Here is a 26057-nt window from a genome sequence, read left to right as displayed (position 1 = left end):
TCGTTTTCATGCGCTTTTTGAATAGCGCCCTAACCGTTGATTTTAGCGATATAGTTTGTTCGGAGAAGTTTCTTGGTATATTAAGGCGCAACTTTTGACGAAAAAAATTTTGTGATCAATCCACCTAGCAGTGAGATAGAAAAACTATTTTTTCAAAAAATTTAGATAGACATATGGTGTCTTCGGCAAAGTTGTAGAATTGGCAATTTGAAACAACTTTGTCGAAGACACTATTTTTCTATCTCGTATTCCTTTTGAGATATATGCCGTTGTATGTGAATGACCCCTAAAAATCATATTTTTTATCATAACTTTTTTCCAAGATTTTTAACATTTTTTGTGTTTTCTACAAAGTTGTTTGTCATAGAAAAACCCGTGTTTTTGCTGAACATATCATCACCCTATCTTTTGAAGTAACAAAGTTATTCATGAATTACTCTTTTTTCAAGGGGTAGTTTAGGCCTCTATAACTGACTTCGGCGCAAAATGGCGCAGACAAACTCTTACAAATCATGAAAGTACCATATCTTCCCTTTCGGCAGTTGATAAAAACTTTTGTCTATAAGCGTCTTTGCATGGGTTTTTACTATCAAACAAATAAGCCTTATTAAAACGAATTCGACTGATAATTCTTTTACTTTAAGAGATAGAGAGCTGCAATGTTCAGCAAAAACACGCGTTTCAAGATGTTTAACAACTTTGTAGAAGACATGAAAAATGTTAAAAATTTAAGTAAAAAGTTATAATCGAAAATGATTTTAAATTATTTTTTTCATACAAATTTGTGTACTTTAAGTTAAAAAATTCGTAACTCTTTTACAAGATTTTTAACATTTTTCATATCTTCTACAAAGTTGTTGAACATCTTGAAACGCGTGTTTTTGCTGAACATTGCACCTCTCTATCTCTTAAAGTAAAAGAATTACCAGTCGAATTCGTTTTAATAAGGCTTATTTGTTTGATAGTAAAAAACCATGCAAAGACGCTTATAGACAAAAGTTTTTATCAACTGCCGAAAGGGAAGATATGGTACTTTCATGATTTGTAAGAGTTGTCTGCGCCATTTTGCGCCGAAGCCAGTTATAGAGGCCTAAACTACCCCTTGAAAAAAGAGTAATTCATGAATAACTTTGTTACTTCAAAAGATAGGGTGATGATATGTTCAGCAAAAACACGGGTTTTTCTATGACAAACAACTTTGTAGAAAACACAAAAAATGTTAAAAATCTTGGAAAAAAGTTATGATAAAAAATATGATTTTTAGGGGTCATTCACATACAACGGCATATATCTCAAAAAGTATAAGAGATAGAAAAATTGTGTCTTCGACAAAGTTCTTTCAAATTGCCAATTCTACAACTTTGCCGAAGACACCATATGTCTATCTAAATTTTTTGAAAAAATAGTTTTTCTATCTCACTGCTAGGTGGATTGATCACAAAATTTTTTTTCGTCAAAAGTTGCGCCTTAATATACCAAGAAACTTCTCCAAACAAACTATATCGCTAAAATCAACGGTTAGGGCGCTATTCAAAAAGCGCATGAAAACGAGGAATTAAAACACAGTGCATTGCTATAATCGAATGCGTCGTCAATCTATTGTTTCCAAAGCCTTCCAGCAGTGCGAAAGGTGTTTTACACTTGATCGAATGATCCGTAATCTTTGCAGCACCTGAAAATTATGCGCATAAAGTTGTGATAAAAGCAGTTGCATGTCGGTTATAAACTCTAGGGGACTTCAAATCAGCTACGATTCTGCTGCTCGCTCTCTGAATAAATTTCATTGGATGTGGACATTAGATTCAAGACAATTACTTCTGAAGCTGTAGTTATTGAACTGAACTCGTTTCACAGCATCCAAACATGATATTTATCCAGAGCCGAATTGTAGTAAATATTGTTTTATGGGAATCAACATAAACCTGACTCTGGGTTTCGATACTTAAAAACACTGTCGCCTGTTCGTGGTGGACACATGAAAAGTAGCCACATTTGACGAATTTCACCTCTTGGTACGTCTAGATGCAGAATAAACGTAAACTAAATACAATGTAAAATAAAAATGCAACTCTATAATTTAGCTTATGTGAAATTTTCTAGGCCAACTAAAAGGATGCCAATCTGAAGATGATATTTACAATAAATTTCGATTTGATACCTCGCCACTTTGTTACCGCATCGCAAATTAATCGATGATCCCTAATATAGATCGTAAATACCTTTCCTACAACAATAGCGCTATTCACAGATTTCGATAGATCTACCAACCAGTAACGTTACCAAATGTGATGGTGTTTAAGACATAGATGAGCGCTGGCGCCGTCTAGGCGGCGGGCGTATCCGGAATAATCGACGTGATAAACGACAGCACCATGGTCCGGAGGAAGGCGGCCACGTCGTTTATGTTCATGCGATTGGCCTCGGGCGTGGAGTTCGATAGATCGGTTGCCATTTCTTCGACTGTGGATTCCTCTCCCGCAGTGGAGTCCTGTTCAGGGAGCGCCGAGGAGGAACTGGCATCCGTCGTTTTTGATCCATCGGCTTCGTCGTTTTGCGCTGCCGTTGTGGCTGTGGTTGATGGGGCACCAGGACCAGCCGGTGATTGTGCTTGTGCATTGGCAGCAGCCTCGGCGGCGGCAGCGACAGCCGGAACAGCAGCAGGAGCAACTCGTGCTCGCATCTCGGCCCTCTGTCGCATCATATGGGCCATGTTGATTTGCTGGACCACTAATCGCCGAGCGAATTCCATTCGATCGGCCCTGTCGTTGCGGAAAAAGCCTCTTTGGTAACTAGAAAAAAGAAGAAGTTGACGTTAAATTGAAGGAAAAATGAGAGAAATTACGAATTTTGACGATATTAGCATTAGTATACCTATTCATTCCCTTTATCATACATCTTAGTTTATTAAAAGTTTCCAAAATACAATAATGAACAGAAAATTCTTGAATTACTTCAGTTCAACCAAGTAAGTTTGCGTCTTGATCGTCAAGACTCTTATAGCAAGTAGACCTATCTGCAATTTGTCGCAGTATAAGAATACCCGACCTGAAGAAAATCCTTCAATGTTACCCATCATTGGGTTTACTCTAAGGCACTCTTGGTTTGAGAGTATGTTCTAAGAATTCCTATCTTGTTCTTTTTTTAGCGTTACGTCCCAGCCAGTACAGTGTCAGCCTCACAGCACGAAGCTCTTATGAGCACTTCCAAAGTTGTTAACTGAGATCTTTCCTAGCTAACTGACCAATTTGCATTTGTATGTGTGGCACGAATATACTCTGACCCCTGTAAAGTCGGGAAAAAAATCCTCAACCGACGGAGTTTGGTCTCACGAATTTCATCTTGCTGAACAGTTATGCGTTTACCACTATGGCTCGTTAGGACCCTGGAAATTGTCTTGGAACAATGACTTTAGAAATAGGTATAACATTTCCTGAAATAATCCCTGGTGGAGTTGCTGGAGCAATTCCTGAGCGATTCTTTAGGGTATTTATTATAACAAAATTTAAATCCGATTTCTGAAAAAATGTAGGGTTTGCTGGAAAATTTAAAAATAGAAACTCTGGAATAAAAAATTGTTGTTGTCGTGATAGATTTCCTTAGAGAATGTCTACAAAAAGACCTGCAACCAGCTTTTAAAATATTCTTTTGATTTATGAAATAGAAAGTACTTAATATCGCCAAAACTTATAATCTGTAAAAACATAAACAATTGATCATGAATACTCACAGATACAGCATGACCCCAACGAAAAACACCGCCATGCATCGCGTCGGCGACGAGTACAGATACACGACGGTAATGAGAATCCCCACGCGGCACATGCTGAAGATAATGTCCAACCAGTCGCGATTTTCCTGCTCTTCGACAACGATGTTAGGGAACCTCCGGGCTGGAGCGGCCGCAGCAGCACCAGCTGCGACTGGGGCAGCCGCTGGAGCTGCTTGTGCTGTTCCTTCTTGCTGCACTCCAGCAGCCGCCGTGGCCGTAGTCGCCGTCGCCGTAGGTGCACTTGAAGACGCACTAGCACTAGCACCGGATGTACCTGCCGCAGGGGAACTGGCCGGTGACGGCACCGGACTTGGGATTGTTGGTTGACTAGATGGACCGGGCGGGACGCTGCCGGTTGCTGGCGATGGGCCAGTTGGAATCGGGCCACTGGACGTGATCGGAGCTGGAATGCTGCTGGCCGATGGCATCGGCGACGAGCTCATTGTGGACAGGTACGGATAGTAGGCCAGGTTGGGTAGGGTTTGTGCCAGAACCGGATTGGGACTTGGCTGCTGCGCCGGTTGAGCGACATTTGTTTGAGGACTAGACTGAGGTATGATGAGGTTGGCTGCATTGGTGGGCGCATTGGCGTACAGCGCTTGAGGAGTTTGCCCGTTGGATATCCTGGAAAAAATATTGATCATGATTTTAGTTACATTTTATTGAGAGATTTCAACAGGGACTAGTATGATATTAATTGTTAACTGTAACGACAGTGGAGCCTTCCTTAGCCGAGTGGTTATAGTCCGCGGCTACAAAGCAAAGCCATGCCGTAGGTGTCTGGGTTCGATTCCCGGTCGGTCTAGGATCTTTTCGAAATGGAAATTTCCTTGACTTCCCTGGGCATAGAGTATAATCGTACCTTCCTCACCATATACGAATGCTAAAATGGCAACTTTGGCAAATGAAGCTCTCAGTTAATAACCGTGGAAGTGCTTATAAAAAAACACTAAGCTGAGAAGCAGGCTTTGTCCCAGTGAGGACGTTAATGCCAAGAAGAAGAAGAACACCAGCGCCATCTAAGAGATGAGAGTGTGATAGACGGTAGCACCCAAAGGTCATTTCAGTATAAAAAAAATGTGCTGTGATAAAAAACGGGACAAATAATTTGCATTGAACTGATATTTCGAAGCATATTCTAAATGCGAATTATTACATTACTAACAATAGAATTTTTTACTGTTGTCAACATGAAAAATAGGAATCAAAAAGAAACTAGATTGTAATCAAAAAACTAAACGAAACCTAACAGAAACCAGGAAAAAAAGTTTGATTCCTCATGTAATCAGACCAGACAGTCCTCTGAGAATATTTCTAAATAATTTCTTGGAAATCCCTCGTGACGTTGCGCAAAATGCTGCTTGTATGCATGTTCATTGATTTTCTCAAGAAATAACATCAGATATGTTTTAGGTACTTGCCCAAAGCTTCTGATATAACTTCGAAGATTTGTATAGGTTAGTTTATTTAGTGATGATTTCCCTCCATGAATTTTCTTTAGGAATTCCTCCAGGAATTTCATTATTGATGTCTCAAAATACAACATGATTTTTTTTTTAAATATAACAAATATTACCTCAGAGATTCTACCAGATTTTTTTCAGATATCATATATATAAAATCCCAGCGTTGTTTGTCTGTCAGTAACGCTTTGAAATGTTTCATCGTAAAGTTTCGTTGAAAACTACAACAGTAATTTAAGAGCACTACAACGGTCAATTTTTATATCGAAACATTACAATTGCAAATTGTAGAGCACTACAACAGCTTTTTGACAGAATATTCTGGAGTTCTCTGGAGCTTTGTTCATTCCAATTCGTGGAATATTCTCGAACTCTTCATCATTGTCGTCTGTATAGGAATTTGGTTGGTGCCTATAACGTGAACAAATCAACTTCAAGCAAATTGTAATTTGGTCGAACTTGAATCGGATTGGAGTTGAAAATGTGAAACAGGTTTCTCCAGTTCCAACTCAGATTCAAAAACGAGTTTGACAAATTTATAAGCAAGATAAAGATGAATGAGATGAATGTTCGCTAAATATACGATTTTATTAATTTGCAGCGAAATCTCCATGATGTTTAATGACTCGATATCGACTCTTAGATGCAAACAAATTGTAGAATTCCAAAACATTCCTGTTCCTTGACTCGATATTTTCCTGAGTCGATGGTCTTTTCACCACAACTGTGATTTTGAAAAATATCAATGAATCATATTACTTTGTAGCAGCTATTCGGGAGAATATGCTAGGAGATTCTGTAACTTTTGAAATATTTCACAGCAGAAGAAACACTGTCTGTCTGTCAGTAACGCTTTGAAATTTTTCACCGAAAAGTTTCGTTGAGCAAAGCAATTGCAATTCAAGAGCACTACACCGGTCACTTTTGATATGAGAACATTACAATTGCAAATTGTGGTGTACTACAATAGATCTTTGACAGAATATTCTGGAGCTTTCTGGAACATCGTTCATTCCAATTCGTAGAACATTCTTGAACCCTTCACTATTGTCGTCTGGTTAGGGATCAATTTTAAGCAAATTGTGATTCGGTCGAACTTGAATCGGGTTGCAGTTGAACATGTGAAACGGGTCTCTTCAGTTCCAACTCAGGTTCCAAAACGAGTTCGACATATGTGAAAGCAAGATAAACATGAATGAGATAAATGGGCGCACAAATATTCGAGATTTGTTAATTTATAGTGAAACCTCCATGAGTCGATGTTCCATGACTCGATATCGACTCATGGATGCATACTTAAAACAAAATTTTATGCTTACTGTTATGATCCCTTATAACAGCTTTCCAAAACATTCCTGTTCCATGACTCGATATTTCCCTGAGTCGATGGTCTTTTCACCACAACTGAGACTTTGAAAAATAAAAAATTACATCAGCTTTTCGGGAGTATATGCTAGAATTTTTAGTAAGATTCTACTCTCTAATTCATAGAATCTTCTGGAACTTTTGAAATACTTCACAACAGAGAGAACACTACAACAGCAAGGTCATAATTATTTCATATCAGAACACTACAACAGTATTGAGGTCACGTGCTCGATGGAGTATGGCCAGAGTATAAATTTAGCCGATTTTGTGGTCATCAGTATCAAGCGATTTGAAAGATTATACGTAGCTATTCACTCTAAAATTTCGTTGGAACGTGGCTAGCCACGTCGGGTAAGCTAGTTTTTCAAGAAAGCCCTTAGTGTTTTTATCCGGTGATTATCCCATCGGTTTTTCTAAAAAATCCTCCAAGACTTCGGTTTAAAATATGCTAAAATATTGCATCAGAAACTTCTTGGATGTCTCCAGGAATTTCTTAAAATTTCATACAAAATTGTTCTTCGTAATTTCTTTCAGATTTTCATTAGAAATTTTCTTTAAGGATACTTTCATGAACTATTCCAGAGAGGAAAAGATTTCTATTGGTATTCCTCCAATATTTCTAAGAGATTTTTCAAGGAAGTGCTCGAAGATTCTACAAGGAGTTTTCAATGTATTTCTTAGGGAAATGTAAATGAAATGTTCCTACGAGAAATCGTTGAAAAAAATCGTGACATATTCCTAAAGCAAATTTAGGCTAGCTTCTGTTAAAACTTGTGTAAGTTCTTAAGTCACCCCTGATGAAGAATATGCTGTGATGAATAAGAATTTCTAGAAGAACTCACTCTTAAGGTGATTATAAAACGAAGCCAAACTATGAATTTTAAAGTGCACAAGACGAGAGAATCTGACAACAGTTCACGTTGAAAACCAATCAAATTGCTTGCTTGCTTGTGGTGAACAATGGGATAGGTTTTCAACGCGGAGGGATGTTTGGTTCTCAAGTCTTGTGCTCTTGAAAATTTGAGGTGTGGCTTCGTTCTGAAATCACCTTAAGGAAAAATTATTTTCCTTTTTTGTAATTGTGTTATTGATAATTGAAAAAAGAAGGAAGGAAGGAACTCGTTGAAAAATATCGGACGAAATACCTTAAAAAAATGGGTAGGAAAAAAAAATATTGGAGGATTTCTTGGAAATATTGCTGTAGTGTTAACTGGTGTGGAACCTAAAATGGACTTTTACAGATTCCATGGGGATTTTTTTGAGAAATTTATTGAGAAATGTTCAGAAGAACTCCAATAATACTTGAATGAAATGCTCGAGAAATGCCTAGAAATAAATTTTAGAAAAACTCAGTTTTTAAGGTCTCGGAATCCAAAGATGGCCGTCACAATGGCCGACTTTTCAAAGGCACTAAACTGGAATAATAGGCAAACGCTCCTGATCTTCTTATTTTGAGCTTTCTGCTAGTGTACAAAGCGAAAATCGAAAGCTCACAGTTGTTGTATGCTTTCTTCGCGAGGTTAAGGCCTTTGAAGTTTTAGTGCAACCTTGGAAGTTGGATTCAAAACTGTTCCACCATTATAGATTCACTCAAATAACCCCTCGAAGAATTTTTGGAGCAATTGTTTGGAGTAACCGTGGAAAAATGGCGTATAAATTCCGGTCGTGTTTCTTGTACAAAAACCCTCGAACGAATTTTACCATAAACTCTTGAATTAACCTTTGCGGGTTTCCGTGGAAGAAATTCCGTGAGAACCTTTGGAAGATTTTTTAGAGTAACAACTGCAGAATTCGGTTGAAAAGTTAGTGAAAAAAAATCTGGAGAAAGTCCTGGGAAAAATAGTTCAAAGTATTACCTGAGAAAATTACTAGAGGTAGTAATATTGAAGTACTCAAAGATTTCCTGAAGCAAGCTCTGGAGAAATTCCTTTAAGCATCCTTTGAAAAGTTGGTGGAAAATTTGGTAGAAGAATCTCTTAAAGAATTTCTGGAGAAAACCCTGTATTAATGCCTGAAAGTATTTCAGATAAAATCTCTGGAGAAACCACTAGGCGAATTCCTGAAGCTTTTCTCGAGAAATGTGAAAATGAATTTTGCATAAGAATTCACTTGAGCAAAATAAGTAAAAAGAGCCATGAAAGACCATTTTGGTTAAAATAGAGACTCCAAAGACCTTTCATCAAAAATAGAGACTAGAGACTTGCATAATAATAGAGACCAAATCTCTAAAAAGAAACCCATTACCAGCCCTAGATTCGTAAATCCTTTACTGATCAAATATAGAGATATTAAAAAAAAAACAATAATGTTCTGGTAAGCCGATACAATTTCATACTCGAAAAGATCTTCACTGTACAGCTCAAATACCGTTTTTTTTTTCGATTGAAGAGTTCCAGGGCAAATAATGGTTATCTCTGGATCATATTCTACCATGGATCATATTCTACCATGAATTACTGCCTCTAAATAATTTCCCTGATTATGATCGAAATTCCCTAAGAATCCCAGTTTTTTCCAGGTTGAATAAAATTCGCCCCCTGATAATTTCAGGGTTTCCAGGTTTTTGCAGGTAGTAAATCATAAGGTAATAGTGACGGCTTCCTTTGGAAGGAAAGTGAACTCGTTGGTCCGAGATGAACTATCCTAGGGTTAAAAATGTCGTTAATGAAAAAAGAGTAATTTATCCTACGATATTTCCAGAAATTATGCCAGCAATTCTTTCAAGAGTTGCCGAAGAGATTCTCTCAGAAAGTGCGTTCACATGTTTTATTTCTGGGATTTCTCCATATCCTCCACGGACTTTATTGGGATTTGCTCATAATTTTTGTTAAGCATTTCTTTAAAATTCCAGCCCGAAAGTTTTCTAAGGAATTCTTCAAGCATTTGTTTTTCAAGTTGCCAACAATTCCAGATAAATAAATAAAAACACATAGGAAAGGTACTCCTAGAGAAAATCCTACAGTAATTTCTGATAAAATTCCTCGAGAAATATCTGATGAACTCCTGAAGAAGGATACAAGGATCTCTGATAAAACTGTGGACCCGTTAGAAGGTTTTGGAGGATTATTTTGAAAAAATTGCATGTACAATCATTCGAAAAACTATCAAACAATACCTTCATTTGCAAGCAATAGCTACATAATTTACTTGGAAAATCAGCGTTAGATATCCCAGAAGAATTCTTATAGGATTATCTGGAAGAATTCTTGTAGAAACCTGAGAGACATTTTACAATAATACCGGTGGAAATTGCTGAAAGAGTTTTTGGAGGATTCTGTGAAGAAATTCTCAAAAAAGCAGTGGAGGGAGTGTGTAGGGATTTTTGAAACCTTTTGGATTTTCACCAGTTTGGCCAAATATTCTTCCACGAATTCTTTCAGATATTCCATCTGTATTACTCATGAGGTGTATTATTGGTTTTCTAAGATATATTCTCCTAGTATTAGTTGGGTAATAACTGGAGGTACCGTGACATGCTCTATTACCGTGAGGTTAAAAAACTCAAGTTTCAATCGATCAGATAAAAATAACGTATGATTATTTTCAAGTCTAATATGTTTTATATAGTAGATTGTTTTATATACTTTGCATAAAAAATATGATTTGAATTATTTTGAAAAATTTTAACCATAGTTACATTTGATGTTGTTAAACATACCAGTGTTCCAAATACCGTGCATCTGACCCCGACTGCTGAGTCACATTTTGAAAATTCTCACTATTGGACGAACGAAGCGCATCAAAAATAAAACTTTTGTATCGAAGAACGTATTGAGGTTTGCATGATTAGTTAAGGAAATAAAATATATATTTCACTTCGCCATTTTGGAATTATAACTGAAACACGGTATTTGGAACACATAAGCAACCGTGCCCTAATACCGTGTATTGGCACAAGGCGATTACATTCTAACATTATTTTTGCTTGTTTGTGTATGCAACTTTAGTTCAAGTTTGTCATGGCTTTCTAAATACTACCTAATGTGCTAACGTTTGTGACAATCATTTAGAAAAATAAATAATATAATATGCTAGAAATCCAAATAATTCCCAAATACACGGTATTAGGCAACACACGGAATTAGAGCAGGTCACGGTATGATATCCTTTGATACTGCAGAAATCGCATACCATACCCAATTCAAGTTGATTTCAGGCCTCCAACTGCCCAAAGCAGTCATTCTTGTTAAGGGGACACACATAGTTACAAATTCGTGATGCCTCTCCTCCCCCTTAAATGTTACGTCATTTATGGATGACTCCCCCATAGAACACTTACACATTCATGTACTGATTAAGATACTGCATATAGGCCTGCTGCATCCAGTTCTGCATGGCCAGGTGTTGGCCCATGATGTAGTCCGCCGAAGCCGGTGGGATTGGGTTTGTGGCCACCGTTGTCTGCGTTACTGTGTTCATAGTTTGGCTGCCGGTCACATTCCTTTGTCGTAAGCCGTCCGCCCCGAATGAACTACCACTGCTCGTGCCCGTTTCGGGAGACCGCGTCGATTCCACTCTGGAACCGGTCGCTGCGGTTGATGTGGCACCTGCTGGCTCATTGTTGGATTTCGGCGCCATGGTTGAGCCAGAAGCGTTCGTCGTGGCACCTGAGCTGAAGTCCCTGTGACGGTTGTTTTTGGGTGTGAATACTAAGTGTACGGTGTGTGCCTTCTGGCCATCGTAGTGTCGGAGAATGTCCTTTAGTACGACGCTGTCGCTGAGCAACTGTCCGGAGTAGATAAGTTTCTGCTCGTCGGTACTCTGAAACAATGAGAAACAAGAAAAGGACACGTCAGTGCTATTGAAAAAATCCACATCTTCCAAGTTCGTTGTAAGTATAAAACACCTTATTAATTGATCGCTCGTGAATCAGCTGTGTGTCTTACTGTCTACAAAGAAACACTTGCGGTCCACACATTTCATCACACCAGTAAAGCATGGACACGTAGCTTTTGCGTGGTTCGTCTACGTTATCAGTACAGTTAAATGAACACAACAATAATGATACTATCGCAGTTTTTTCAATATCAATTTTAATTTCAATTAAACGCTGAATAACGATGCAACTATCAGAAATCAGTCACAACAATCAACAGCTTACCTACTCGAAACTTTTTACGTTACTGCGAACGGATAATCCAAGTGCAAGTCATGCCCTATGCCCAGAAGTTCGTCGAATTGAGCTAAAACACTGCAGTGAGGTGATAGAAGCTACGACAACACGTTCGGGACTTCGATTTGAACTGGCAAACGAAAAACTTATGGCACTTCAGCCACTCGATTACTCTTTATTGACTTGACTTGAGTGCCCAGTCGTTGATGTTCTTTCTGTTGGTGTTGGCAGACGGGCTATCAACTATCACTCAGCCGATTGTGGAGTGTGCATATATGAAAGCTCGAGTAGGTATGAGTGGAGAGGAACGCTGCCGTCAGCCGTCTCCCGATTCTCGGACTTACATTTTTAATTTCAATGCATGGGCGTTTTTCGTTCACCAGGAACGGAACATATTGTGAGCTTTCATTGATAGTGTTGAGGGTTTGCAGAAGGCACGGAGGGAAAATCTTAATAATTATTGTTTCTGTTGGAAATGTGGTTTTACATGTGGTTGGTCTATAACTCGATATTGAAAGGTATATCGAGTTAGGGAGATATCGAATTATAGAACACGAAATCATGGTAGCTGTCGTTTAAGAGACTATTGAGGTATGCTTGAAAACCAACTTTCACTATGGTTCTATAACTCGATATCGAGTTATGGAGTTTTGACTGTACTGTGCGGTTGACCAGAATGGGCCCTGTTATAGAAAGCTTTTCCGAAGAGGTTTCAAAAATATTTCATTTAAAGATTCTTGACCTAGAGTTGTAAATGAACATACATCTTGTAAAAAATTTGTTCAAACAATAACAGGTACCGTCAAACGGGGCTTCTTTTGACATTATTTTCACATTCTTCAACTTTGAGGATATGTAACTCTTAGAATTATGGATAGATATTGATAATTCTTACATATATTTAAGTTGTATATGTACGTAACAAATGTGCCAAATATGAGGCAAATCCATCAAGAAATAACAAAAATGCTTGAATAGCGAAAAAAGTGTGTCCTTCAAGACAAAAAAGGGGCTACTTTGGACATTTTCAGAAATTTTCACAATTTGATAATAAAATGATTTTTTCTCATAAATTTCAAACTGATTATATGGATTATCGTCCATTTTGATGTAATAGAACGTTTTTTCACCGATAACCATAGTTTAGAAAATTGCAAAGCTCGAAACAATTAGACATATATAACAATTAATTTTAGCGAAACATGCAATTTACAATTTTAAGTTCCTGGTATGAAACTTAAACTTTCAACCTTTTAAATGGAACTGTCAGTTACGAATGCTTGATTTTTAAATTGATATTAACGAACGATGTAACTACCAGGTAATGCGATGATTAATGAGTAATGTGCAAAATCTGTCTCTTCTATTCTTCTTCATATAACATGACCGATATGTAGAGGGATCACATTAATACCTGTAACTAAAAAATATTTTTTAATTCAAACGCAATCTATGAAGTAAAGTTTTGCAAGTTGGTAAAGAAGAAAAAGTTTGCTTTTGTGATATGCTTTTAGCTTCTGGGCAGTTAAGAGCTGGCTTAAGAGTAGTTTATTTAAAAATAGGAAGGATGCAATTGTTTTATACTGCAAATTCATGTAAAATAAGACGGCAAATATTTTTTTAGAGATTATGTTGTGATCTTGCTAGAGTGTCCATCCCGGGACATCCCGGGACAAAAAATCCCGGGATTGGACGAATTTCGAGATTTCCCGTTTCCCGGGATATAATTTCTGACGTCCCGGAAATCCCGGGATTCCCGAAATGAATATAAATGTTGTTGAAAACCACTTAAGTTAACTGCAAAACAATGGAGTTTTTCTTCATACTCAAGCTAATTCGGTAAATCCTGGTTTGCTGTTGACAAAAAAAGTATTCGCCTATCTCTTCTTCTCACGCATGGCCAAGAAAATCACATTTCTTTGATCGCAGTACGCAGTTGAAAAGCAATATCATTTTAAACGGGGCTTTCTGTAGAAAATTTCTGGAACCATTCAGATAAGAAATGTCTTTACTTTTCTAGAACGAAACAGCCTATTCAGCTTAAAATAGAAAAGTACCATAAAAAGAAGTGAATAAATTGAATAGGTACTTATATTATGAAGAGACCATATTAAAAAAATAAGGTCAACATATTTTTATTTGTTCAGTTGTAAAAGTTTTTTTTTTCTAATAAAGCAATTTTGATAAGCCTAGACTAAGAAAGCATATTTGAAAGTACAAATTGGTTATTAAGTTTAAGCATGCTCTAGTACAATATGTGACCAATGATCTTAAAACTTTTGTTTTGTGATTCAAAGTTTTGATGACTTTTTTTGTTTTCGAAATTCATTAATATTATGACTCGAATGTTCACCAAATCGCCAACAAAGCCATAATTAGTCAAAGTTAACTTTTATTTTTGTTCTTCATCAGAATCGAAAAAGGCATGTATAAAATACAATATGTTAATTTCTTATCTTGGATTTTTTTTTCTCTTTACATTCCATTTCAAAAACATTGTATCGATGAAATTTTACTTTCATTTCAACAAAAATGCATGTTTTATTGAAAATCTTAAAAATCCCGGGATCCCGGGATTTCTCGGGACAAGCATCAAATTTTGTCCCGAATCCCGGGACAAGCAAAACGGCCGGGAAATGGACACTTTAGATCTTGCCATTGGTACGTTTTGAAATATGTGTGTTTTATGTCTATGACATTTTCCAAATATTAATTTAATTTTTTTATGTTGTAAAATATATAAATCAGAACATTATAACTAAATAAAAGTCGTTAAAATGAGACGTTTGATCAATAATTTTAATAAAACAACAATTTTTAGCAAAACACTATCACATTTTTTTGCGGAACATTACGATTCGATAGTTTTGTGATGCTCCCAATAACTTCCCACGACTTGGGGAAAATTCAGACAATGTTTGCATAGCCAATGTTTTATACCTTGTGAATATTTATTCCGATTTTTTTGAAATGTTTTCTTGTTTATCCTGTTATTGTTGATGTTGTTCCAAAAACAAATCTTGCCTAGTGGTAAAGCATACATTTGTTGATAAAAGTGCTGAAGACACCAAATTGCTCAGATCAATATTTATACTGCAAATAAATTCAGCAGGTGAGTAGCCCCCGGAATCAAAAGTAGTTCCGTCCGACGGTATTTGAATTCTAAAAATAAGCTTTTTTCATACATTTTTCAATCATTAACCCTCTTTTCCCATGGTAGTTCCAGAGCTCCATTGATTTTCGACAGCCTTGAGACAAACCGATTTAGATGAATACTTAGCAATAATTGTTAAAATATGATTATATACTCATCAGATTAATCCAAAATTTAAATAATTTCAAGTTTCAATAGTAAAACTATTAATAACAATCAATTTACTATTGAAAACAACTAATTTGTTTAATCCGATTTCGAAAAATTCAGACCATTTACATCATTGTTTGTTCAAGTACTTCAAGAAATATTTTTTCAAGTACTTCAAGAAATATTTTCTAGCAGAATAAGACTTGATAGTCATGGCTAGTCATTTGAAAACGGGCCTTTTAAATTTAATACGTTAGAAGTAACATGAAGGTAAAATTTTCACCAATATGGTGCAATAAGGATCTCAATCTTCACGGGAAAAATATAAAACAAAATGCATCTTATGAGACATTTTCTGACAAATTTCTTGCTGGATTTTTTAGAAAAATATACAGAATTTAATAATAACAAAGTACATGCCAGCAGAAAATTTTTGGCAGAAATCGTATACAATTTCACTATATATTCCTCATGATAACTTCGGAACGCCATTGATTTTCGACGAACTCGAGATAAATCGAAATAGATGTTTTCTTTTACGAAGAACTATGTAAAATATAGTTAACTCTTCCTAACTCGATATTTCGTTTCTCGATACCGAGGTATGGAACTATATTCAAAGTTGGTTTTCGTGGCTTCTTTGATGGTCTCTTGAACCGCAGTTTCATAGCTATTGATTAACAATCAATATTGCATTGCTACAGGATGTTTGCTTAAACATTTGTTATAGAAATTCGTTTTTGGTTTAGAGAAAGTCGTTCAAAGTGGTAGAGAAAAGGTTTTGGCTTAACCATAGGATAAATATCTGACTCATTCGTTGTAGTTTCTAATTAAATCCCTGAAATTATTCCTAGAAAAATAATTGATTGAATTTCTTACTGCACTCTCTCATAAAATTCTAGTGTGAAGTCATGGACAAGCCTTACTTAGTGAACATTTCAAGGGACAAAATCTACTAATATAGTAGAGTAAACAATAATATTGAACAAGTTTCTGACTGATTTTTTTTAATAATTTGGTTGGAATTCGTAAAGATTATCGCAGAGTCCACGGACAATTCAATCAACAGGCCTGTCAGATATTGGAACAAGTATTCGGCAAATTTATTAAAATACCTCGTCCAGAAAAAACAGCCCATAATCGCTTTCTAATTTTGAACGAGTTTTCGCTAAAAAAAACTCTCAGAACAATGATGCGTTCCTGATTTCTTCTAGGAAATTAGCCTGCGTAAATCATGAAAAAAGTGACTTTAGTGACCATTTTACGGAAAAAAGTGACTTAGTCGTTAAAATGTGACTCACTACCAGCCCTGAGTGTTGACAACGAATTCTCCTCTAATCATACGGACGATACGATACATTACGAAGTCATCTAGACAACCTTCAGCAGAATGCCGACTTACTAGACATTTCATGTGCCTCAAACCCTTCTTTGCACCAGTGTCATCTTTTTCTGGCTTCTCAGCGTAGTGTTCGTATGAGTACATTCAGTTATTAACCAATAGCTTTATTCTCTTGTGTTATCTTCCCCATTTTTTTTTATCTCTGTGGTTTGTTCCTTCTGTGTTTGATTGGTGTTCCTAACCATCCGGCAATCCAAAACCTACATAAAGTTGGTATACGCCATAACACGACAAACGTGCAACCACGAAATTTCCAGGTTCAAGAAATTCTCCAAAATACATAAATAATCGACGAAAAATTTTATAACATTTTTATTTATTTATTACGCGTTGCAAGAAAAATTATGATTCCTGGAAAATCATGAGCTATTGATCAGTAAAATTTTTCTCCAAAATCATCATAGTCACCGATGTTTAACTGTCACCGTGAAATGTATGATTTAAACGGATTTTGATGGATTCCTCTGTTTTCACATGAACCTTGCCTGAAAAATAATAGGCCATGGAGATCATGGTATCCCCTAAATTTAATGCATCATTACACCCTTCAGATAAATTTGCTTAAGGTGACACGGGAGACCGTGTTATTTTTCCTATCTTTTGTCTCACTCTAACAATAATCATCAAAACTTTGTAGAAGCAAATCTCAAGTTTTAGTGAACCGATGAAGCTGAAAATTTATCGGGTTGTGCACTACATATATAGAATCATAGTGATACATTTTTCGCATCGATATATGAAGTGGTTCTTGGGATTTGCTTCTTGAAATGGATAGAGTGATTATGATGACGTCCCGTGCGGCCTTAATGTATCTAAAACGAATGTTTAGCTCTCATTTTGGTCCTTCTTCGATAAACATTGATACCACGTAGATGGAAATTATGTACAATCTTCTTTGTACTGTAGGGGTTATTCGGAAGTGTTCCGATAAAGCAATAGGTACGTTGGTCTCGAACGTTTTTGTAAATACGTTCTGTTAGAGAATGCTTTCCACGCAAGGGGTGGATCACTTCTGATGCATCTGCTACTTCGAGAAAATTTGATGCATTTGAGTGCGTGTAAATGTTCACTTAGCTAGTTTGCAAATCATGGCTTGCTCAATCGTTTGGCTGTTGTCTTTGTCAAACTGTCAGCTTTGTCACTTCAGAAACTCAAGAAGAGCTGCTACCACACCAACTAATGCTCAACCTTAAGTTCAACGGTTCAACCCCAGGTTTTTTACCACATCCAGATTGACGGAATTTTCGTGGAATGTTAAGGATGAGTGTATATAGAAGAAGGAAGGTGAATTTTCTTATTGTTATGCTTCGTGTTTTTCTCAATAGCGTTAATGCTTAATTACTATGTATTTTGGGTTTTAGGAAAAAGTGTATCCCTCAAAAAAAAAAGGAAACGTTAAATATTCACCTGTATGCAGATATTTTGCGTGCTGCTTATTAAAGTCAAAGATTTTTTTTCGTTTATCGTACGTCCTATCTGCGTGGACTTATGCTGGTTGGTTCGGTACGGAGAGGTTACAATGAACCATGGATCAAGAGGAATAATCAAAGTTATGGATATGGATGAGTCGATCTACAGTTAACTCTCCCTTACTCGATATTCCGTATCTCGATATCGAGTTAGAGAACCATAGTAAAAGTTGGGTTTCATGGCTAACTCGATGGTCCCTTGGAACGCAGTTGCACTGCTTCTGTGTTCTGTAACTCGATACCTCCCTAGCTCGATGGTCCCTTCAATATCTGAAGGAAATTTCTTGACCCATTCAGTCAAGAAATATCTTTACTTTTCTTGAGCGTAACAGCATACGTAGCTGAAATTTACAAATTTGGATTGCTTCGCGGAAATAACGCGCAGTGAGCAATCCCCGCATAGAGGAAATGAACCATAGTAAGCATGGACCAATGCACAAATTAGTAAACTCGTGCATTGGTCCATTGTGAAGTGCGGAATGTCGTGGAGACAAGGGTCTGAATCAATATTCGCCATATTCGCGCCGTGATAGGTTCTGACTGCGATAATATCCGAGAAGTGTCTTCCGTCAATCAAAACATGGTCGATTTGCGATTCAGTCTGTTGGGGTGATCTCCAGGTGTACCGATACGGGATCCTGTGCTGGAAGTAGGTACTACGTACAGCCATGTTATTTGAGGCGGCGAAATGAATGAGTCTAAGGCCGTTTTCGTTAGTAAGCTTGTGGGTGCTGAACTTCCTTACAATCGGTCTGCACTCCTTGTCCTGAGCGTTGAAATCTCCGATAACGATTTGGCGTCATGGTTTGGGCAGCTGTCGTATTCACGTTCCAGCTACGCGTAGAAAGCGTCCTTATCGTTATCGTTATCGTCACAGCCCTCACTGTGCATGTTGATTATGCTGATGTTGAAGAAACGGCATTTGGTCCTCAACTTGCATTTCGCCTATCACGATAAAAACTGTGACCAGCTCGTGTCTGTCGCGGCAGCTTTGGTAGATGGTAAAACAGGGTAAAACCATATTTATACGTATGTACCGTCAGCCCTATCCGGCAAACCTCCTGCAGCGTTACGATTTCGAACTTGCGGACCCTCAATAAGTCGGAAAGAATGCCGGTACTTCCCAAGAAATTGAGAGACTTACAGTTCCATGATCCGAATTACCGGTTCAAATTTACATTGTATGCTTCCGACTGGCACACAACCTGCACCAACCTCCTGTATCGCCGGAGGTCAATCGGCTCTGTTTATAATGAATGTTAATAACAGCTCAATTTAGTTTTAGTTACAATTTTCAATACAGTTTTTGTTGGCTAGAAAAGTAGACCGTTATGTTTTTCATTCTTAGCTTAGCTTAGACTGACTACACATATCAATGGTTGCTATTCCGTGATTGACCGAAGTCAGTGAAAATGCACAAAGAATCAACTAGAAGATCGGCTGGGATTGGCCATAATCTTCTTCAGTGTGCATAATTCAGTGCCTCTATTTATACATGGTTAATAACGGCGCCGGCCACGTCCTTGCAGTCAGGTGGGATTGGGGGAAGGAATGTTAGTGTGTAACCTTTGCTATTTGGAGACCGTGTTTGCCTCTGCATCTCCACAAAGGTTACTGGGAGGGATGTTTGTTAATGGGGAGGATCGTTGGGTCACAGGATTCACTTTGATAAGCGATTAGACCATGATCAATAATTATTGGTGAGATATAAACATGCTTATATGTAAATATGATATTTTCATTTGATATGAACAATATCTATATAGAGAAAAATTATGCCGACACTTGACGTGACGAACCTTTCAAAGTTTGTTGAATAAAGTGAACCTTTCGCAAGTCTACACTCGAAGTGTCGAACCATTCAAAGTATTTTTAATTACAAAAATGAAGGTAACAGGAAAAAAGTGTTTGAAAAAAAAGTAGACATAATTGATTTATAAATCAGAGTTTATGTCGACACTCACAGTGACGAACCTTTCATAGTTTGTTGGAAAATCATATTTACGTCTCACCGTTGTAACGATTAAAGGTGCAATCAAACATATTTTATAGATTAGAATAGTAGCATGAAACGAGCTCACCAATTGATCCGTCATCCTTGAGCAGCAACAATCCACTTTCAGCCTCACTCGTTTGCTCGGCTATATAAAAGCACTCAGAGAAAATAGGCGCGCGACCCGAGAGGGAAAACAACTGACGACTGCTCGGGCTTTCTTGACGCACTGCCCAGAAGCAAGCGTCAACGTCGAAAGATCAAAAAGAACTAATCGAACGCGGAACTTTTTCACTTCACTCGACCGATACGCGACATGTTTGATCCTGCCCTCATCGCCGGCCCCCGCAGGAGCAAGCGTCAAGGTCGAAGGATCAAACACAACTCTAGACCGTTATGTTTTTCATTCTTTTTATAAAGGGCGAACACGAAATTATTGCGACACATTCAACAGGGCATAACTTTTCTACCATTGGGTAAAAATCAACCAAATTTTGCACTCTTTCTCATTGATGTGTATTGTTTACATGCTGTCAAGCTCGAAGTCGTATTTTTCGATTCAACGAAAATGGAGGTGAACCAACGCGAGTCGAGAGAACAAATTCTTTCCAAACACCTGGAATTTCCTGACCTGTCGCACCGGCAGTTTGAAAAAATGTTGAACATTCACCATTCAACCGTCTCCAGAGTGTTGAAGCGGTTCCAGGAGCGGTTGACGTTGGACCACGGCAAAGGAGCTGGAAGAAAACCGGGACCGGAGAACAAAAAGACGGAGGGAAAGGTGAAGCGGATGATTAAAGCAAATCCCAACGTCTCAAGCCGTGATTTGGCTAAAAAGATCGACATGTCGCAGAGCTACGTCCAGAACTCAAAGAAGAGAGCTGGACTACATACATACAGGTTACAGAACTTCCCAAACCGCGATGAGCGGCAGCAATCGACGGCTAAAACTCGGGCACGGAAGCTCTACGAGAAGATGCTGACAAAATATGGCTGCTGTGTGATGGACGACGAAACGTATATAAAAGCCAATTTTAAGCAAAATCCTGGATTTGAGTTTTTCAACGGCAAGATCAAGTTCGATGTGGACGACAAATTAAGGAAGAAGAAAATGTCGAAGTTCGCCTCCAAAAATCTCATTTGGCAGGCCATCTGCTCTTGCGGACTGAGGAGTGAGCCTTTCGTGACAAAGGGCACACTAAATGGCGGGATCTACAAATCTGAGTGCCTCTTTTGCCGTTTTTGCAGCAGCACGACGAAGCTCCGCTATTTTGGCCAGATTTGGCATCATGCCACTATTCTGAAAGTGTCCTGGAGTGGTATGAGGCCAATTCTGTCCATTTTGTTTCAAAGGACATGAATCCGCCAAACTGTCCGGAGCTGCGCCCGGTGAAGCAGTACTGGGCAGTAATGAAGCGGGAACTTCTGAAGAGCAAGAATAAAGTCAAAGACGAGAAGGACATGTTAAGAAAATTGAAAAAAAAAAAACTGAGAAACTGATACCGGATGACACTGTAAAGACGTTGATGGAGGGCATCAAGTGAAAATGCCTTCAATTTTACACTCAAGGCTCCATCGATTAACTTTTCTCTTGATTTTTGAAGTAAATATATGTATAAAACAACCTTAAATTTTTGGTTTGATTGTAACATTATAAGAAAATTTGCATGACATTTTCGGTGTCGCAATAATTTCGTGTTCGCCCTTTATAAAATTAACTAGAATGCAATTAAATTACAAAAAGCCTTTTTTGTCCTATTGCCCTTCAATATCGAATAAAAAAGAGTTGACTGTATGTTTGTTCACTTAACACACAATCTAAATAAAACGGCATTGCAACTCGTTGCAAAACATGATTTTTTGACACTCGTCGAACCTCGAAGCTTTGGATAAACAAACTCAGAGAAAATACTAAAAGTTAATACAGAATCACGTTTTGAATCCTCTAGGATCTTATGCAGCACTTGACAAAGAAGGAGGGCAGAAATACGTGCGAAATACTGTCGGAAACTCGAGCTAGACCTTGTCCGTCAACATTTTCAGAAATTCATCAGAAAAGCATAATGAATTCGTGAATGGTGATCCAAGCGTATTGCAATGAACTTATCTAATTTTTTACAAGGGATTTGCTGGAAGCTGTCAAGAAAATTGGAAAGCTGATACCGTACACCCCCGTTAATTTGAACGATACCTCATGCAAACCATCGGGGTTCATTTTTAATTTGAACATCTAGTCACCCTAGAAACGTGTTTCTGCACTGAAACAAGCGTTGCAGTAATGAGAACCATGAACGTGTTTTTAAAATTACTATTCCAACCAAGATTGAGCTAACATGAACGTTTTTTATTTGCGTTTTGTTCCCTCTCAATCCAACCGCGTCGATAGCCGAGCGGCTAGCGTTCGCGCTTGGCAATCGCTAGATCCTCGGTTCGATTCTGGTCTGCTGTAAGTTTTTAACCGTGATATAGTAACTTTTACTATACAAATGGTGCCATGGTAAAATTGAATGCACAAAATATTCTAAATAAATGCGAATTTAGTCTGCACAAACCAAGTGGCGTTGTGTATTTAATTTAACCCTCTGTAATTTCAACCGCAACGCTGTTCTCAGTGTGGTTACCTCTTTCACTGTTTTGTTTTTATTCTGCGTTTCGTTTTACAGCGTTCCATTCCACTTAACTCCGTTCTATGAGCTAAATGACGTTTAAAATCATTTTTAATCTGAACGATGTGCAAATTAGCGGGGTACAAATTGAAAAGTGTTCAGATTAAATGTGGTCAAACCAACGGGGTTACCAGGTAATTAAAAAAAAGTCCGTTCTGTGGACCTGTAACTATCATAACCTAATACTTAAAAACCTACTGATTACTAAAAAAAACAAACAGTTTAATCAAACATGTTTTAGAATCTAAAAAAACTTCATTGGCAAATTTAGATCATGACGAAAACAGTAAACAATTGTAATCTTCCTTTCTAGAATATCTCTACTTGGTAGATGCGAATTTGCTTCTAAAAGTCAAGAACTTCTGTTCGTTAGAGCGTTAGATTTGAGGTTGGGGAATCCCCACTAAGTGTAACCTATGGAAATATTTCGTAAATAAACTTTAATTATAATGACATTACAATCTTCAAACATCTTTTACCAAGTATAACACACTTATATCTGTATGTTCATGATATTGACATTAATTTTAAAATAGTAGTAAAATGAATAAACTTGATATACACATGATATTGACAGATGTACCGTGAGGGCCCCTAACTCTGCGCAGCTCCTAACTCTGCGCACTTTTACCAAAATCCTCCAAAATCTGGTAAAATACTTAAATTTTTGTTTACAATTTTTTTTGTTCATATATTGCTACAATAGTAATAAAAAAGTACGCGAAGAACTTTCTTGACAAATTTACGTTTATTACTTTAATAAAAAATAAAATAGCTTTAAAAATATTGAAAAACGTCCAAATTGACTGCCCGTTAGCAAAAATGCTAAGGGAGTACCTCATCACTTAAATCATTTGAAGCAAATTAAAGATAATATATTTCAGATTTTTAGTACGTAGGCACTAGTTTATTTATCGAGCAATCATCACTTGTAAAGTGCAACTTTTTTTTATTCATTTTCTTATTCTTCTTAAGTGCGCATAATAAGGAACCATTTTTCAACTATGTTCCTTACTATGCGCAGCAGTTATAAAACGTTATTTTCAACAAACAATCAACCCTCCAGAGGTCGATATTGAAGGGAACCATCGACTTGTCGACACCATCGTGATATGGAATAGAAATGCTTTGGAAAATGGTTTGAGGGGACCATCATAGTAAGGGAAGATTAAAAAATGACGTCCATCATATTTTAAGGATTTCTACATTCCGTCCCTCAATCCCTGTCGCGATTTTTTTACAGTACCTAATGCATGCATTGTCACATTTTCATAGACTCTTCCTCCCCTCAATGATGGACGTAATTTTTGAATGCTCCCTAACCATGCAATAACAATTTTAATTATTTAATAATTTAGATTTTTTGTATAATTCCATGAGTCAATATCGAGTAATGGAACATCGAGGTTTAATCGTATTTGCTATATAGAAATGCCATAATGTACTGTCATTGATCTGCAATAGGAATCGTTCATTAATCGGACCCGAACCGAACCAAAGAAAATTTAGTTTTTATATTTTCTAGTGAGAATACATAAACAGTCCAAGCTAATTTTCCTTTACACGCCTAGGGTGAACGAAAAAAAGACGTAGTTTGTAACCTTTTTGTATGTTGGTTTAGATTTTAGAAAACTAGGTTAATTACATGTTTTGGAAATCATATACACCCCCATTCTTGTTTAAAATCAAATGGGCCATGGATTCGATCGAAAGTTGGATCCACCGTAAACAAGAATAAGGGTGATAATGATTTCGATTATTTTGAGAGATGCACTTGGAGGCATTCATTAACAGTAATTATCATGGATTGAATCATAGATAAAATTCACTTAATGTTAGAAACATTCCACGCTCCACTAGGGACGTAATGCCGGATAAAGTAAGAAAATGAAGATTAATTCAGAGTTCAACTGCTAGTAATACTTTTAGTAAAATACTTTAACTGTTATAAATAATTTTTCAAGTGCGCAGAGTTAGGAACCTAAATGCGCAGAATAAGGAGCATTGCAAAAATGAGTGCGCAGAGTTAGGAACACGGACACCCTTGAGAAAAAAATAAAAATTTGCAATAAAAACCATTACTTAGTGAAGCTTTCATATTTTTTCCTTATACATAGATCAATAAGTATTTGCTCACAAAATTTCAGACTATTATGTTTAGTTTTTCAATTAATTACAGCTGTTTGAAATTTGAAAAGCCTTAACTGCGCAGAGTATGGGGCCTTCACGGTATTCATAATTAATTCCAGCTGGTATCCATTTAACTGCAATGGATTCGAAACGTTAGTCGCACTGCAGCCACTAAACTATAAAATCAGTTTGTTTCATTTCGACTTTGACTTAATTGCTATTAGGTACACACCGCCGCAAAATTATCCGCACCGCTAGCTAAGTACGTATTAATCTCTCATAGCGAAGAAGCTACAAGGGCGTACTTAGTAGGCACTACTCACGGCTTTGAGTGTGTTGAATTTGAACTGACCGTCGGCGAACGAGTCAAACTGTTTTATTATTGTTTGTGTTTTGTTTTTTGCCTTTTTTACGATTCGGACACGTACTTTGCAAATAATACTCATACAGTGTCATATGCTAGACCAAGCGTTATACTACAAGCACAGCACAAATGAAGAACTCGTACGATAGATGAGTACTTCGAGAAAATTTGATGCATTTGAGTGCGTGTAAATGTTCACTTAGCTAGTTTGCAAATCATGGCTTGCTCAATCGTTTGGCTGTTGTCTTTGTCAAACTGTCAGCTTTGTCACTTCAGAAACTCAAGAAGAGCTGCTACCAACCAACTAATGCTCAACCTTAAGTTCAACGGTTCAACCCAGGTTTTTTACCACATCCAGATTGACGGAATTTTCGTGGAATGTTAAGGATGAGTGTATATAGAAGAAGGAAGGTGAATTTTCTTATTGTTATGCTTCGTGTTTTCTCAATAGCTTAATGCTTAATTACTATGTATTTTGGGTTTTAGGAAAAAGTGTATCCCTCAAAAAAAAAAGGAAACGTTAAATATTCACCTGTATGCAGATATTTTGCGTGCTGCTTATTAAAGTCAAAGATTTTTTTTCGTTTATCGTACGTCCTATCTGCGTTGACTTATGCTGGTTGGTTCGGTACGGAGAGGTTACAATGAACCATGGATCAAGAGGAATAATCAAAGTTATGGATATGGATGAGTCGATCTACAGTTAACTCTCCCTTATCGATATTCCGTATCTCGATATCGAGTTAGAGAACCATAGTAAAAGTTGGGTTTCATGGCTAACTCGATGGTCCCTTGGAACGCAGTTGCACTGCTTCTGTGTTCTGTAACTCGATACCTCCCTAGCTCGATGGTCCCTTCAATATCTGAAGGAAATTTCTTGACCCATTCAGTCAAGAAATATCTTTACTTTTCTTGAGCGTAACAGCATACGTAGCTGAAATTTACAAATTTGGATTGCTTCGCGGAAATAACGCGCAGTGAGCAATCCCCGCATAGAGGAAATGAACCATATAAGC

At 37.3% G+C, this 26057-nt stretch overlaps 1 protein-coding gene across 4 annotated transcripts in view; it reads right to left on the bottom strand.

Moving 5' to 3' along the window:
* Positions 1-1570: 1570 nt before the first annotated feature.
* The window catches only part of LOC5565121 (homocysteine-responsive endoplasmic reticulum-resident ubiquitin-like domain member 2 protein), a 51927-nt gene continuing 27440 nt past the window's right edge, over positions 1571-26057 (bottom strand). Inside the window, exons 1-4 of one of the 4 annotated variants that reach the window (XM_021845917.1) lie at positions 11702-11880; positions 10880-11361; positions 3728-4393; positions 1571-2789 (exon numbers count right to left, since the gene is read on the bottom strand). In XM_021845917.1, the coding sequence (XP_021701609.1) occupies positions 2324-2789; positions 3728-4393; positions 10880-11178 (1431 nt within the window). In that variant the 5' untranslated portion in view covers positions 11179-11361; positions 11702-11880 and the 3' untranslated portion in view covers positions 1571-2323. Of the gene's footprint in view, positions 2790-3727; positions 4394-10879; positions 11362-11446; positions 11609-11701; positions 11881-26057 lie in introns of those variants that run through there. The other 3 variants (XM_021845918.1, XM_021845919.1, XM_001649415.3) reach the window with 3 other exon arrangements.

The sequence above is a fragment of the Aedes aegypti genome, chromosome 2 (assembly GCF_002204515.2).
Source record: "Aedes aegypti strain LVP_AGWG chromosome 2, AaegL5.0 Primary Assembly, whole genome shotgun sequence".
Lineage (NCBI taxonomy): Eukaryota > Metazoa > Arthropoda > Insecta > Diptera > Culicidae > Aedes > Aedes aegypti.
This window is presented reverse-complemented; position numbering and strand designations above follow the sequence as displayed.